Source organism: Syngnathoides biaculeatus, chromosome 7, assembly GCF_019802595.1.
Source record: "Syngnathoides biaculeatus isolate LvHL_M chromosome 7, ASM1980259v1, whole genome shotgun sequence".
NCBI classification, from domain to species: domain Eukaryota; kingdom Metazoa; phylum Chordata; class Actinopteri; order Syngnathiformes; family Syngnathidae; genus Syngnathoides; species Syngnathoides biaculeatus.
Window position 1 is genome coordinate 32,919,585 of NC_084646.1, and position 16,365 is coordinate 32,935,949.

The following is a 16,365-nucleotide window of genomic DNA, read 5'->3' on the forward strand; positions in this document are numbered from 1 at the left end:
TTGCCGAACAGAGGGCAAAAGGCTCCGCTATTTGCTCAGTGGAGCTTCATCTCAAAGTGCTGACAATAATGAGAAATAAAGGGAAACAAAACTCTTAGGATTCAAAAAATGTTTCCCCACAAATGCCAAGAATGGCACACAGGACGACATGCTGTCGGAGTAAGATGGCATCACTTCTTGATGCAATGCAGGAGGCACCGGAACCAAGTTATCAATGATGAGTTCCACATTGATGCACCAAAAGTAGCTACTATAAATCTTTTTCAGATTGGAGATGAGTCAAATGCTTCGCCAAGGATGTGTAATGTAGTGGATAAACTGGAATATGCACAAATATTCAATGCAAAAAAAAAAACGTTTCCACATAAAACTAACAAAAAACAAAATTAACTTAAACAGTGTTATTTGACTAATACACATTATCAACAGTATTAATAAAATGTTATACGATCATTGAGCATTTATTTTAGTTGGTACAGGGATTCTGTTCTGGCAGTTACAGGGACCAGGAGACATATATTGTTTTGAGACATATATTACCACTACATCAACACATGCCTAAAGATTATTATAAATAATTGTTGTAAAGACATTTTATAAAAAAAAACAACAACAGTACAAACCTAGCAAAATAGAAATACAGAATTTGTAATATTTTGAGCAAACGGATAGCAGCTATTTGGTGGTGCGCATTGTACATTAATGGAAGTGTTTTCTGGATTTTTTTTTTTAGGTAAAATTTGGGGTTGTGCATTATCCTTCAGGACTCATTATACATGAGAAATTACTGTAATTGCTGATGTACAGACGTCACATGATTGTGGCAAATCATTACTCATGAATCTTGTCTTTGTGGATTTTATTCCAAAAAGAAAGAAAACTTTGCAAAGATAGGAAAAGGTACAAGTCTTGGAAGTTGTCACCTCTTACTGAAGTCCAGACTAAAAGGCCCTTTGTTATATTGAAGTGAGGGATGGGGGAAAGACAAAACAATTATCTTATGTCCAGCTGTACCAGGTTTTATGCCAGTAGAGGAACATAATGATAAAGCACATTGGGACAAGTCTGGAGAGCTGGAAAAACAAAGTCTATGAAAGTTGAAGGTAGAACTCATCTAACTAATATTTGATATGAAATACATAACATTTCTGACACAATTCCCTCTTTTTCATTATCAAATCTACTATTAATCAAAATTAAATAACAATATAATCCAGCTAAAAGCTAACACTAATTGAAGCTAAAAAATTTTGCTAAAAGCAAATCCATTTTCTTAGAGGTAGTTGCTCATCCTCATTCAGTTGACATTTCCAGTCATCTGTTGTAGAAAGTGAGGGAAGTAGAGAATATCTGTCAGTGACCTTCACTGCAGTTTTGGATGCGAGGGGCACTTGGAAAGGCCTGAGCCAATGATGTCACCACGCTGTCTGCCAGAAGCCTTCTTCATCTGCATGTCCATCGACAGCTTTAGCTTTCGTCAACCTGAATGATGTGCCTGTACAAATAATCTCAAAAAAGCATAGGGGCACAACCATCCTCATATATATCTATCGCAAAGATTCTTTTTGTATTCAAAGATCTGAATACAAAAAGTCAAATCTACTTGAGATAAAAGCATGAATGAGCTTTTTCTGGTCTGCTTGATACACACAAGCCTTCACTGTAGATATGTTTTTCAGATGGTAAAAGGCAGTTTTTGTGGTTTATTTGATATGACTGTTGAAAGTCAGGTCGGGATCAATCAGAACACCAAGGTTATTGATTTGGTCTTTGGTTTTTAAAGATAGTGAGTCCAGATATTAACTAAGCTGAACAGGAAGGCTCCAAGAACTGACCCTATATACAATGTTCCCCCATTATTTGCTGTGGTTATGTTTCTTACACTCCCCCAAATAATGAAAAAACAAGAATCATAGATGCTGTATTAATACACATTGGTTACACTGCCAGCATGCATGCCAGCACCTATTTTAACGTCTATGTAAGATACCATATTATGGCGCTCAGGAGGCAGTGAGCAACAATTGCTTTTCACATCTGTAGGAAGAAGAAGCTTACATTGCCCTACACTACAGGTGTCAAACTGTTGGCCCCGTGGCCAGATATGGCCTGCCACATCTTTTGTGGACAGCAAGAGTATCACTTTTTTTTTTTTCCCCCTCTTGCCGAAATCCAAAAGTTCCAAATCGTCTTCACTTTTAAAAATAGATATTGGAAGCATTTTCTTTTTTACCAACCTCCCTTTTCAAATAAAATTTAATAGAGTTGAACAAACAAATCTCAAAAGTAATTATCCATTAATTTGTGTATATGTAATAAAATGAGGTAATCAAGCGTTCATATGGGTTTTCAGCCAGAACCAACCTCCGAGGGGAGCCATCGTGGAAAAAAATAAAAAAATCAATTTGACAACCCTGTTTTACATACTCCCTGTGTAGGAAGGTCATTACTGATGTCGTACACACTCTTCGTGTCACATCGAAAGTAAAATGACCACACCACAGCATACAGAATAGCATAAATTGCAAATAAAAGAGTGACTCACGAAGTAATTCACACAATACATGGCCTTTAAAACACTATTTGCATGCTGCCAGCATGCTTTGCGGCACTATGGAGGTCCTGCATGAATTCAATACACAATGAAGAGAGTGAACAAGACAAAACAAACAGTCCCGAAAAAAGAACAAACAATTCCAGACAAAACTCCCACCCCTTTTGATCAAGTGAAACATGATGTCATCCATCCTCCTTTCAGCAAAGTACAAAAACAAACAGATTGTTCCTGAATAACTCTGTGTTTGCTGGTAGCGCGAACAATGGGATTTGACTTGAAAAATATCCAAGATGCGGAAAACAACATTGCGCATGAAGTTCAAATCGTAATTAGGACGCCACACTGAAAAAATGTGTTCTTTAACAAAGTAAAACAAAAAAACTTACCCAATTAGTCGAACGGCAGCAGATCAGCAAAAGGCTCACATTCTTGCACTTGTGCGGAAGGTTTCAGTGGCAAGAGAAATATGAACATAACACAGCTACGTATAAACAGACATGACATTAAAACACAAAAAAACACAGCTATGCATAAAGACATTAAAACCACCACGAACAGAAAAAAAAAACACAGCTGTGTAAAGGCATGACTGCAGGTTTCTTTATAACAACCCCATAATACTTTTTTGAAATTCAATATCTGTTAGATGAACTTAAAACTGTACCAGTTAGAATGAACACTGATAATTATCGGAATCTAATATTATCTTGTTTGAATGTTGACGATCTATCTTTAATCTATTTGTAAGATTTTGAGCAGCTGGCTTTTCTCTTTTCCCTTTATGGCATTCACCACAAAAACATAAACATACACTCAACATCAGCAGACTGCACAAACACCTACAGAGTCCTTTTTGTAACACACATCTTGTCAGTCAAATACCATAGTCAAATAGCTTTAAAGCTTTTGTCGTCATTTTGTCATCTCTATTTATATCAGTGGAATTAACTACAGATTTAACCAGACCTTTGGTTCCTCTAGTTCCAATAATAAAAAAACCTTTACTTAAAAATTTAATCAATTCTATTCATTAAGATATGCATTTGAAATGTGCAGTTTAATTTTTTCTTCTCAGATGAAATATGGATGGTGATCTTGGGATGGAACTCATCATTCGTCTTCCTCCAAACACAGTGGAGTTATGAGAATAATAGAAAAAGTTCCATTTTGGTCTCATCTGACCAAAAAACTTTCTCCCATGACTCCTCTGTGTCATCCAAATGGTCACTGGCAAACTTAAGACGGGTCTTGACATGTGCTGGTTTAACCCGGGGGACCTTCCGTTCATGATTTCAAACCATGACGTCTTAGTGTATTCCCAACAGTCGCCTTGGAAATGTTAGTCCCAGCTCTTTTCAGGTCATTGACCAAGTTCTGTCGTGTAGTCATGGGCTGATTCCTCCCCTTTCTATGGATCATTGAGACCCCACGAGGTGATATCTTGCATGGGGCTCCACTCCGATTGAGATTGACCGTCATGTTTAGCTATGTGCCAAGCAGACCAGGAAATGCGCATCCATGCTTTTACCTCAAGTAGACTGAACAACTGTAATGCTATTCTGACAGGACTCCCCAAAAAGAACATAAAATAGCTGCAGCTCATTCAGAATGCTGCAGCTCGGGTTCTGCCCAGAACATAGAGGTCAGACCATATAACTCCAATTCTAAAGTCATTTCACTGGCTTCCGTTCAGCTTTAGAATCAATTTTAAATTTCTGCTCCTGATCTATAAATCCCTAAATGAATACTGGGAGTATAAGACCGAGACCCGTTCTGACACTCGCAACATAACGTGAATTTCGGTGTCAATCGGAATTCAACCTATAAAGTTTTCCGATGATTTCTGGGATTGGCTCCAGCACTCCCATGACCCTCATTAGGATAAGTGGCTAAGAAAATGGGTTGGTGTTGGTACTTATAAAACATTAAAATGCATTTAAATTAAAAAAAAGATCCTGTACTTACCATTACTGCGAGAGGTGGATGATGAAGAATAAAGGGAGCCTGTGCTCGGCCATTGCTAAGGAAGCCTTTGCTGGTAGCCTTTGGAAGGGATGAATTCCTCATCAGCGTCCTTGCCTTTTTGCTCTTTCAAAGTGAGGAAAATACGCCGTCCCTTTTCTCTTTATGAACATTGGACCGATATTAAGCCTACATTGATACTGAGCGTCGATCCATAACAACTTAAAGGGCTACTGATGAGGATTTTTAGTATGTTATGAATGAAAAAACGTCACCCAATATGGGCCCATTATTTATTTTTTTTTCACCACAAAACATGATTTTGACATACAGCTTTTTGTAACTCCCGCCATGAAAATCTTCTCGAGGGATTTGTTTTCGAGAAGAAGCAGGAAGTGACTTAAAGGACAGCGGCATCCCCAAGTGGACTCGTTTGTTTCCATTAGTTTTACCTCCGGGAAGGTAGCTCATTGATCCTTCATGTTAGCCAAAATGCTGGCTCATTGCTTTGCTGGACATTGCTTGAACACTCTGGAGAATGGATTTACCCTTCATAAGTTTGCAATCGACCCGGTTCGTTGTAAAAAATAGATTGCACGGGTGCAGAGGACGAGAGCTTCGTGGGTTCCAAATAACGGGTAGGTGTGTATACAGCTACAAAAAAAAAAAAAAAAAATAGCTTGGGGCGGATCACGTAATCGGTCTCTCATAACGTAACAAAAGATCCGCGTACGAAATGCTGATGTGTGCGTTGGACGGTGGCGAATCTGAAGAACCCAGCCAAGAATGCCTCACTCAGCCGCGTGCACGCAGTAATGCGCCCCGGCTTGACGGTGTTCGAGTATTGCAGGGGCTCCTAAAAGCAGCACGGCTCGGCTCCATTATATATGTCCCACAGCGCCAAAATCAGCCACACTGGCTGAGGTGCCGCGTTCACGGCTTCTGCAAAGGCTGCGCTCCGGGCTTTGCGGACGGGGGTGGCTCTGAAGAACCCAGCCGAGAATGCCTCACTCAGCCGCGTGCGTGCAGTAAAGCGCCACGGCTTGGCTGTTTTGTTGATCGCATACTGCGGCATCTATGAACGACCCTCTAAAGCAGTACCACTCGGCTCCGTCATAAGCCACACCGGCCGGCTGCGATGATCCGCGATGGGTTATCTCCGCCGCGGACGTGGATCGGATGGGGATGCGGTTTGGCCATGATCGCATGGCATGAATATGGCTCGAAACAATCGTGTAATATTGCCCCAAGGGCTCGAAACAATAGTGTAATATTGCCCTGGTAATTTCACTTGGTTGTGTGGTGTTCTCCTTTTTGAAAATTGCTTCCGTGTCAGAAGGGGCGGGTTTGTCTCCCATAGGTAGGGTGCACCGCATGTTTTCATTGGCGAATGTCCGGGTGACGTCACGGATGGAGGATGCAGCCAATATGGTGACCACTTTGATATCGTAGAATGACACTTCTGTAACATTACACATGGATGATGCGCTCTCCGCTAACATTTATTTTTTCGTATAGACATTGAAGTGAAAGATGTATGTATTTTTCATGACAATATCTATTTTAAAAAGTTTATAGGGATGACACTTGGGCTTTAACCTTAACTTTAACATAGATTAGGCAGTATGTGATTTGTATATCTTATCTGCTGACTTTTTTTTTTTTTTTTTTTTTTTTTTTTTTACTATCGGCATCCCATTGGGCAGCACTATATTGTGCAAGCTGTCGGCTGGTCCCAACCCGGATAAATGCAGAGGGTTGTGCCAGGAAGGGCATCCGGCATAAAACTTTACCAAACATAAATGAGCGTTCATCATGCGAATTCCATAACGGTTAGGTTATAGCCCGGGCTTCCTACGCCCTCCCCCGGAACTGTTAATCTGCAAGGCGTAGGTAGAAATTCAGATAATGTAGGTCGAAGACAAAAAAAGAGGAGGAAAGCGGCTTCATCCGAAGAAGAAGAGGAATGCACAAACCCTACAGTTGTATGTAGGGACTTTGAATGTTGGGACCATGACAGAAAAAGCTAAGGAGTTAATAGACATGATGATTTGGAGAAAGGTTGATATATTGTGCATCCAAGAGAGCAAGTGGAAAGGGAGTAAGGCTAGAAGTTTAGGTGCAGGATTTAAATTATTTTATTATGGAGTAGATGGGAAGAGAATGGAGTAGGGGTTATTTTAAAAGAAGAGCTGGCTAAGAATGCCTTGTATGTCAAAAGAGTATCAGATCGAGTGATGAAGATGAAATTTGAAATTGTGGGTATAATGTTATTAGCGGCTATTTCCCACAGGTAGGATGTGACCTCGAGTTGAAAGAGAAATTCTGGAAGCAACTAGACGAAGTAGTCCTGAGCATCCCAAACAGAGAGAGAGTTGTGATTGGTGCAGATTGTAATGGACATATTGGTAAAGGAAACAGGGGCGATGAAGAAATGATGGGAAAGTACGACATCCAGGAAAGGAACTTTGAGGGACAGATGGTAGTGGACTTCGCAAAAAGGATTGAATTAGCAGTGGTGAACACTCATTTCCAGAGGAGACAGGAACATAGACTGACCTAAAAGAGCATAGGTAGAAGCACGCAGGTGGATTATATTTTGAGCAGACGGCGTAATCTGAAGGGGGTGACGGACTGTTAGGTAGTGGTAGGGGAGAGTGTAGCTCGACAGCATAGGATGGTGGTGTGTAAGATATCTCAAGACAAAGGTAGAGCAGAGAATCAGGTGGTGTAAGTTCAGAAAGGAAGCCTTTCGGAAAGAGGTGAGACAGCCTCGAGATGGACAGGAAGAGCTCCCAGAAGACTGGAATACGACTGCCAAGGTATTCTGTGAGGCAGGCAGGAGAGTACTTGGGGTGTCTTCTGGTAGGAAAGAGGAGAAAGAGACTTGGTGGTGGAACCCCAAAATACAGGAAGTCATCCAAGGAAAGAGATTAGCGGAGAAGTGGGACACAAAGAGGACTGAGAAGAGGCGTAAGGATTACATTGAGATGTGTCGTAGGGCAGAGATAGAGGTGGTGAAAGCTAAACAAGTGGCATATGATGACATATACTCTAGGTTGGATACGAAAGAAGGAGAAAAGGATCGCCACAGGTTGGCCAGACAGAGGGATAGAGATGGGAAGGATGTGCAGCAAGGTGGGACTGCATCAAGGATCTGCGCTGATTCCTTCCCTGTTTGTGGTAGTAATGGATAGGTTGACAGACCAGGTTAGATTTGATTCCTCTTGGACCATGATGTTCGCAGATGATATCGTGATCTGCAGTGAAAGCAGGGAGCAGGCGGAGGAACAATTAGAAAGTTGGAAAGATGCACTGGAAAGGAGAGGAATTGACCCCTCCGTAGAAATTGCATCATCCGCGTCGCTGGCCAATCAGAGGCCAGAGATTTCCATACACCACACCAATTTTTGCACCCGCCGTTCCCTCAGACAAAGTTGCATGGTCCAGTATAGGTTTTGTTAGCGTTTTATCGCGTATTTGGGTTCTTTAACAATAGATATGGTTAAGAGGTGTAGTCACGGACTTTGTAATAGTGACGACAGGTATCCTGAAAGGCTAGTTGGTGGAGTTCAATTCATACCCTTTCCAAAACCGAAGACCGAGTACGAAAAATGTCTTAGATGGATCAAACTTTGTGGAAGATCGTATGATCAACTGAATCCATCTAAAATCAACCGGAACAGATATGTTCGCACGAAGGTAAGACCTATATTTGATTTTCAATACATGTCTCATATAAATGAATTAGCTGTTCTTCGCTTGCATAACATAACTACGTGTGAATGATTGACACACTTGATCTGTGTTGAGCGATATTTTGCGATGATCTGATTGCACAAACGTGTCTCTGTTCGGCGGCTACCGAGCAAAGCTAAACCATACTAGCGAGTCCTAAAAGCCTTCGACGTGCACAGATACACCAAGACTGAAGAAAGGATGTTTGAGGACACTAAAGTAGTGATTGTCGTACTCGGTCGGGACTTACGTAGGTTCGGCACTAATTCAAGAATAATTATTGAGGGGAGCGCGTGACGTTACACAAAGAAAACGAGAGAGACAACTCGTAAATCAAGCCTCGCATTCTTTTCCTTCATACGGCAGTTCACAAACGGCTATACAGATACACATACAGATTCTGCACACAAGTGTGATATGTAACACGAAAATAGGAAACTGTCAATGACGAATTCGTCTTTGGGTTATAATATATTATGTGGCTTCTCGGTCTTCCTCTGACTCTGGAAAGATCTCGCGCTAATATCAATTGTTTCTCCGTCGATATCCATGTAAATTACATTGAAATACCCCTCGCTGATATACTTGAAGCCCTGCTGTCTGCTTTTCAACGATATTTCACTTTTCGCTAAGAATGCGAGTGAGAAATCAGCTGGTAAATCGGACAATTTCGCTCTAGTCTTTTCTTCCTGCGCCGCCATTTTTGCGAATTGCTTGGGGTGATGTAACTTCAAGAGGCGTGGTTAAGTGCCCTGTACGGAGGGGTCAATTAGGATTATCTGAAGTAAAACAGAATATATGTGTGTGAATGAGAGGGGTTGAGGAGGAAGAGTGAAGCTCCAGGGAGAAGAGATGGTAAGGGTGGACAATTTCAAATACTTGGGGCCAACAATACAAAGCAATGGTGAGTGTGGTAAGGAAATGAAGAAATGGGTACAAGCAGGGATGGAACAGTTGGCGGAAGATGTCTGGTGTTCTATGTGACAAAAGAGTCTCCACTAGGATTAAGGGCAAAGTTTATAAAACTGTGGTGAGGCCTGCCATGATGTACGGAATAGAGACAGTGGCTCTGAAGAAACAACAGGAAGCAGAACTTGAGCGAGCAGAAATGAAGATGTTGAGGTTCTCGCTTGAAGTGGACGGGTTGGATAGGATTAGAAATGAGCTCATTAGAGGGACAGCCCAAAGTTGGATGTTTTGGAGACAAGGTTAGAGAGAGCAGACTTATATGGTTTGGACATGTTGATAGGCAAGAGAGTGAGTATATTGGTGGAAGGCTGGTGAGGATAGAGCTGCCAGGCAAAAGAGCAAGAGGAAGACCAAAGAAAAGGTTCATGGATGTTGTGAGGGAGGACATGAAGACAATGAGTGTTCGAGAGGAGGATGCATGAGATTTTTAGGCTTAGATGGAAAAAGATGACACGCTGTGGCGACCCCTAACGGGACAAGCTGTAAGAAAAAGAAGAGGAAGTCTTGTTTGTTTTAACTCATTTGCCTTCTTGAAGCGGTTTTCATCAGGAAAAATTATGAAACCTTCATGTTTTGAAAATGTCATGGGTTTTAACTGTGTTAAATAGAGTTCAATAAGAAAAAAAATCTGTAGAAAGTATCGGCAAACAGTGGCTCTTAATTTCAGCTAGTGCATTAAAAATTAAAATTGTTGGGTCAAACAAATGCCAACTTGTTTTGGCTAACACCGACATCTTAATGACATGACATCTTAAAACATTACCTTCTATATAAAATGTTTTTTTGTGTCTGAGAATTGCTTAAATTTTATCAGCCTTTTTTATAAACAATACTTTTATTTTTGTGGATATTTTAAGGACTGAGGTGGACAATGACAACTCTCAAGTGCTGCTTGTCGCCACAACACCAAGGAGCTCAAAACGGAAGTCTGCTCAACTAGTGTCTATGAGGATCAAAAAGCAATTGTGAGTGTTCAAACTTAGACCCAAACCATGACCATTATCTCAGCTTGGTCAATGGTTTTGATAAATGAACACTTGTTGATTCATAACTTGCATGCTTTAACCATAAAGCTTTCCATGTTATCAGAAAACTCCTGGATGAGCAGCAAAACCTGGACTCAAATACAGAAGATGAAGAATTTGCTCCATCAAATAAAACATTACGTAGAAGTGAAGATGGCAAACTGATTCATGGTGATGAAAATGCACGAGTAAACAAAGATAGACAGGTTCTTGCAGGGTTACACGTACCTTGTTCAAAGACAACCCTCTCTGGAACGAGGATCCCTCGTATAACACCAAGCAAAAGGGTAAAATGCTTTCATTATATATTTGATTTGAAATACACTTCCACTGATTAATACTTAGGTGATTTTATACAGGCATCAACGAATACATCACAGACTCCTGCCACCCCCACAATCCCCAGAAGGTTGATGCCAACACGACACCCCACCAACATTTTGGAAGTGGCCAGAACAAGGTAAAAAAAAAAAAAAATACTGTATAGTTTTGGCAGACATTCACAGTTTCCAAAACATACAAATGTAATTGTCTGTCTGGCGAGTGAATTTCAGAGAGCTAGAGTCATCCTGCTCTCATTCATGATTCACCTATTGCAGCTTCAGTGCATTGGGGATTTCTCACCCCTCCAAAAAAAGCCAGATCTAGTTACAGTACATAGTATATTACTTTTAAGAAGCAATCGGCTCTTTAAAGCTGATTGGCTCCACATGATCGAAGCCCCTCTCTCTCTCTCTCTCTCACCCCCTCCCTCCCTCCCTCCCTCCTTCCTTCTCTGCCATTTTTTACAATGTTTGATTGTGTGCATGACAATCTCTCTAGTTCAAAATGGATCCAAAGCTCCATGCTTGATCTTAAAGCTGCCCCCGAAGCAGCCAAGCTGAACAGGAAGATTCAAAATAAGAGGATTGTTTGAAAAGGGAGCTGTGCTCACTTTGTGGACAGTGGATTGCAGAAAAACGGCTCCGTTACTGAGGAAGGAAAAGCTGATCGATCATCAAAAAAGTAAAACTTTTGGGTATGATCAAAGACTGCAGAAGTTACTTATTTGTGGTGCCATTATGGCGTGAATGAATCAGCAATCCACTACATAAAGAATGATGTGGTTACCATCCGTAAAATCGCTTCAATAACTTTTAATAAGGAAGCGAAATGTGTGATGAACTTCAAGCTGCAATGAGAGTCACCCCCTCGAGGACGAGGCTTGTCGGCAAGCAAAGGTTTTTTTCTTAAAAATTTCAAAGCGTGCGACAATATGGTACGAGTTCTCGAGTTTCGCTATTATGTTGATGGGGTTATGTCATTTTACAGGTTGTTGGATTAAACGGATTAATTGTAAATAGTTATCTCACGTTTGCTCTCTTGTTTTGCTTTTAATGCTCTTTTGATATGCTTAATATGCTTACATTGACTCACGTTTGCTTTGTTGGCTTACGGTTGCTTTTCTTATCAACTCACGGTTGCTTTATTTATTACGTTTGCTGCGTTTGTACGTTTCGGTCTGCCCTCAGGACATATAAAAGAGGATTAGTGGAGATGTGGCCAGGGCTGGTATGGGCTGGAGATGGTGAGAACAGTGATGAAAGTCCTCCGGATTTTCCCGGAATTACGGATTTTTAAACTTTCATGAAAATAGCTCCGGAAAATTGAGGAAAAATTGCCTAAAATGAATCCAGATATTAGTTGACAACGTTGGACAAACATGCGTTTGAGTTCTTTGTTTTGCTTTCACGAGCGTAGCCATGTTGGGCACTGAAGAAACAACAGGAAGCAGAACTAGAAGTAGCAGAAATGAAGAGGTTGAGGTTCTCGCTCGGAGTGAGTGTTGGGCACTGAAGAAGCAACAGGAAGCAGAACTAGAGGTAGCAGAAATGAAGATGTTGAGGTTCTCGCTCGGAGTGAGCAGGTTGGATAGGATTAAAAATGAGCTCATTAGAGGGATAGCCAAAGTTGGATGTTTTGGAGACAAGATTCGAGAGAGCAGACTTCGATGGTTTGGACATGTTCAGAGGCAAGTGAGTGAGTATATTGGTGGAAGGGTGCTGAGGATGGAGCTGCCAGGCAAAAGAGCGAGAGGAAGACCAAAAAGAAGGTTTATGGATGTGGTGACGGAAAACATGAGGGCAGTTGGGGTTAGAGAGGAAGATGCAGGAGATAGGCTAATATGGAAAAAGATGACACGCTGTGGCGACCCCTAACGGGACAAGCTGAAAGGAAAAGAAGATATATGTATATATTAAAGGGAACTGATTATACTATTAGTTTTACTAGATCCATATCTAAGATAGTGAGCAATGTGGTCGAGTGTATCAGTACAACGCGACGTAAGAAGTTTGAGATTTCAACGTTAATAGTAATTACTACAGATCAACTTCTTAAACATGTTTTGCTGTACGGTGTAGAAATTCTAGGATATATTTTCATGTTTTTTCTATATCTATACTATAATATGTATAATGTGGGGAAAAGGACGATTTTAGATGTCTTTTTACTGAATAGTTCACTTAATTCATTTGTCCTGAGATAAGATGGCATATTTTAATGACAAATGTGATTTTATGCTATCCAGTGAGAGGGGGATGGGGGGGCAAAAAAAATCTGGGCTTGGCCCTTAGGGAACTTCTGCCCATTTTTTTTTTTTTTTTTTTTTCCTTCTTGGTCAGGAGTTGGAAATTTTACTTTCAATTTTTGTCTGAATTTTGTTCACAGGTATCGCCAGAATGCACCACAGCCATCCATTTTTTTCAAAAATTCCCCCCGGACCCTCTTAGTACTCACATTTGTATTTTCAGGAATTTTCATGAAAGTCCACTTTCATCTCTATGAAAGAGACAAAGCCTGTGTTCTCCTCGCGCACAAAAGTTTTTTTCTTCTTTAGGAGGGGGCACCACACCGGCGAAACAGAAGTGATGTAACAACGATGCGGCGGAAGTGACATCATAACATTGCGTCACGGACATTCAGTGCTACACGAGAAAACCTCACGCGTTTGCTTTGTTTTTGACTATCTGTACTGCAATGAAAATATATACATATATTTTTAACTCGACACATTTTTGTCTCAAGTATCTTCTTTTCCTTTCGGCTTGTCCCGTTGGGGGTCTCCACAGCATGTCATTTTTTTCCATCTAAGCCTTTCTCCTGCGTCTTCCTTTCAAACACCCACTGTCCTCACAACATCCATCAACCTTCTCTTTGGTTTTCCTCTTGCTCTTTTACCTGGCAGGTCCATTCTCAGCATCCTTCTACCAATATACTCACTCCCTACAGACCCTCATCTCCAGGAAGGCTGAGGCATGATCCCCTTCTAGTTGGAACACACCCTGTGGTCCCCTTTTATAAAAAGGGGGACCCACCACCCTAGTCAACCAATCTGAGGCACTGTCCCTGATGTCCGTATGATGTTGCACAGGCATGTCAACTAGGACAGCCCCACAACATCAAGAGCCTTCAGGAATTCTGGGCGGACCTCATTCACCCCTGGGGCCTTTTCACCGAAGAGCTTTTTAACCACCACAGTGACCTCAACCACAGAGATAGAAGGTCCCCCTTCAGAGAACCCAAGCTCTGCTTCCCCATGGCAAGGCGTGTCAGTGGAATTGAGGTCTTTGACATCTTCTCCCCACAATGTCCTGAGTTGAGGTCAGCAGCACGCTATCCCCACTATACACAGTGTTGAAAGTGCACTGCTTCCCCGTCCCGAGATGCTGAATGGTGGACAACAATATCCTCGAAGCGGTCTGGAAGTCTCTGGCCTCACCAAACTCGTCCTATGCCAGAGTTTTTGCTTCAGTCTGGTTAGCCAATACCAATCAGCTGCCTCAGAAGACCCAAAGGCCAAAAATGCCCGACAGGACTCCTTCTTCATCTTGACCGCATCCCTCACAGTTGGTGTCCAACAACAGGTTCAGGGATTGCCTCCTCAAGAGGCACCCAACCACCTTTTTGTGACTCACCCCATTTTTCAATAAGGAACAGAGTTCTTTAAACAAAAAAACATTTTATATACCAAAATCCTTCCACAGTTGACTCCACATCACCCTCTGACAACCAGAGCAAACATTTTCAGGTGTTGAAAATTAGTTTTCAATGAAATGATGCACTCTTCTAATTTGCAAAACTAGCTGCAGCTAACATGCAGCTGTCACTCTGTAATATTGGACTGCACTGTACTTCTAAAGTGCTTTATCTACACCACTATAGTGGCCGAACTGCTTTACAAAGCTTCACATTAACCCACTCACACACACATTCATGCGAATGACTACTGCCATCCAAGTTGCTGCCAGGCCCAGTGGGAGCAAATTTGGGTTTGTGCCCAAGAACATGTCGACATACAGACAGTCATACCTGGGACCCAGTCTACGTACAGAGCCACAGCTGTCCTTTATGTCACTTAATAAAATGGAGAATGGCAATTATTACAGTGTGACTACTAAGTAATTGTGTAGTAGTGACAATTAAAGACCAACTCTTTACAAATATATTTTATTCTCTCTTGTTTAGGCTACACGTGTCTTCGGTGCCTGAGTCTCTACCCTGCAGGGAGCAGGAGTTTCAAGATATTTACAGCTTTGTGGAGAGCAAAATCATTGATGGCACAGGAGGGTGAGATTACAGTGAATTATATTTTTGCCAGGAAGAAGGTGGTAAATAGATTGCAAGCCTCCTCCCCCCCACTCCAGAAAACCTGGACTAATATAACAATTGTACTGTAGTCAGCTCTGAACATTTCATGCAGGACCCAGTAAGGGTAGTTTGGCCACCACTGTGGTCAGAGGTTTACAAATGTAGCGCATAAAGATCGTGCACCTACGTCATAAAATCACGTGAATTTTGATCACGTCGCCATATTTCCGGTCAAACAAAGCATTGTTGAAAGTTAATTCCATTGAGATGAAATCAAAATGTGTTATAGCACGACACTCAGAGTTTTGTCCGATACAGTTAAACATTTAGAAGGTGATAATAAATGGAGTTACGTGGAAAAATTAGAGACACTTGGCATAGAGAATCCATATTTGATGCCAAAGTCGATCTTTTCGCTGATAAGAAATTTGACTGATAATTCGCTTCTGCTTTTCTTGGACAACTGGATATACACATGTATCTGGTGAATAAATCATTAAGATGAACACAGAAGAGTTTGAAAGAGTATAAAACAGTCTAGACGCATACAACTACTTCGTTGCTGGATCTGTTCTCAATCAGGAATAAATCCCACATAGTGATGAACCCACTCAGATTTTTTCAATACAAATACCAATATTTAAATACATGACCCCTGGTTTTACACAAATTTGCATTCATTACCTATGACTGGAAAAAAAAATTTAGGACAGGGGGAGGCTCCTTCGTACATGGAAGCGTATTGCTGCCACACGCTTACCTCCATAAACCTCTCTGTGACAAACTGTTTATTATTTTTAAATACGCATTGTTCTCAAATGCGTCAACTTGGCATTATAAATACTTCTTGATAATTCGAGATTGAGAAGAATAATTCCTACCTGAAATGAAATGATTTCTACACAGGCGTGTGTATTTCATTGGGCACCATCTGTCCTGTTTAATTGCCTAAAATCCATCAGAATTTTCTCATCTTTCAGCTGGTATTCCATAGAATGATCTCCTTGAAGAAGTGTCTCGTCTATTGTGGCAACCAATAGCACAATAGGTCTCGGGAATATGAAAAATGTCTTCCAATTCAACGACTCCCGTACTGACGAGCAGCTAGGTTTTACCGGCAATATGGCGCCGTGCAAACTGTGATGTCACATGCACAAGCTCTATACTGTATTCCCTCGTTTAACGCGGGGATTACGTTCCCAAACATACCTGTGTTATGTGAAATCCTCATAGTAAATTTAATAAATGTAATATAAATTAAAATTACACATATATATATATAATTTACAGGGTATGTTTTTTTCATTTATAGTGCGTGTCTTACGGAATACACACTCAGTGGAGCGCATAGTCCAAGGCAAACATGATGAAGCAGCATTTAGCTATTATGCTGCACAGAAATGGAATAAGTTACCAGCAGCGGTGACTTAAACCCCAATTGTGAATGTTTTTAAATCCAGGTTGAAAACTTTTCTCATGGTTTTT

At 41.1% G+C, this 16,365-nt stretch overlaps 1 protein-coding gene across 4 annotated transcripts in view; it reads left to right on the plus strand.

Annotated features, from left to right (window-relative positions):
- The window catches only part of orc1 (origin recognition complex, subunit 1), a 116,065-nt gene that overhangs the window by 58,240 nt on the left and 41,460 nt on the right, over window positions 1-16,365 (plus strand). For all 4 annotated transcript variants that reach the window (XM_061825621.1, XM_061825622.1, XM_061825623.1 and 1 more), the window contains 4 exons: window positions 10,084-10,191; window positions 10,316-10,538; window positions 10,611-10,711; window positions 14,758-14,859. In XM_061825621.1, the coding sequence (XP_061681605.1) occupies window positions 10,084-10,191; window positions 10,316-10,538; window positions 10,611-10,711; window positions 14,758-14,859 (534 nt within the window). The remainder of the gene's footprint in view (window positions 1-10,083; window positions 10,192-10,315; window positions 10,539-10,610; window positions 10,712-14,757; window positions 14,860-16,365) is intronic.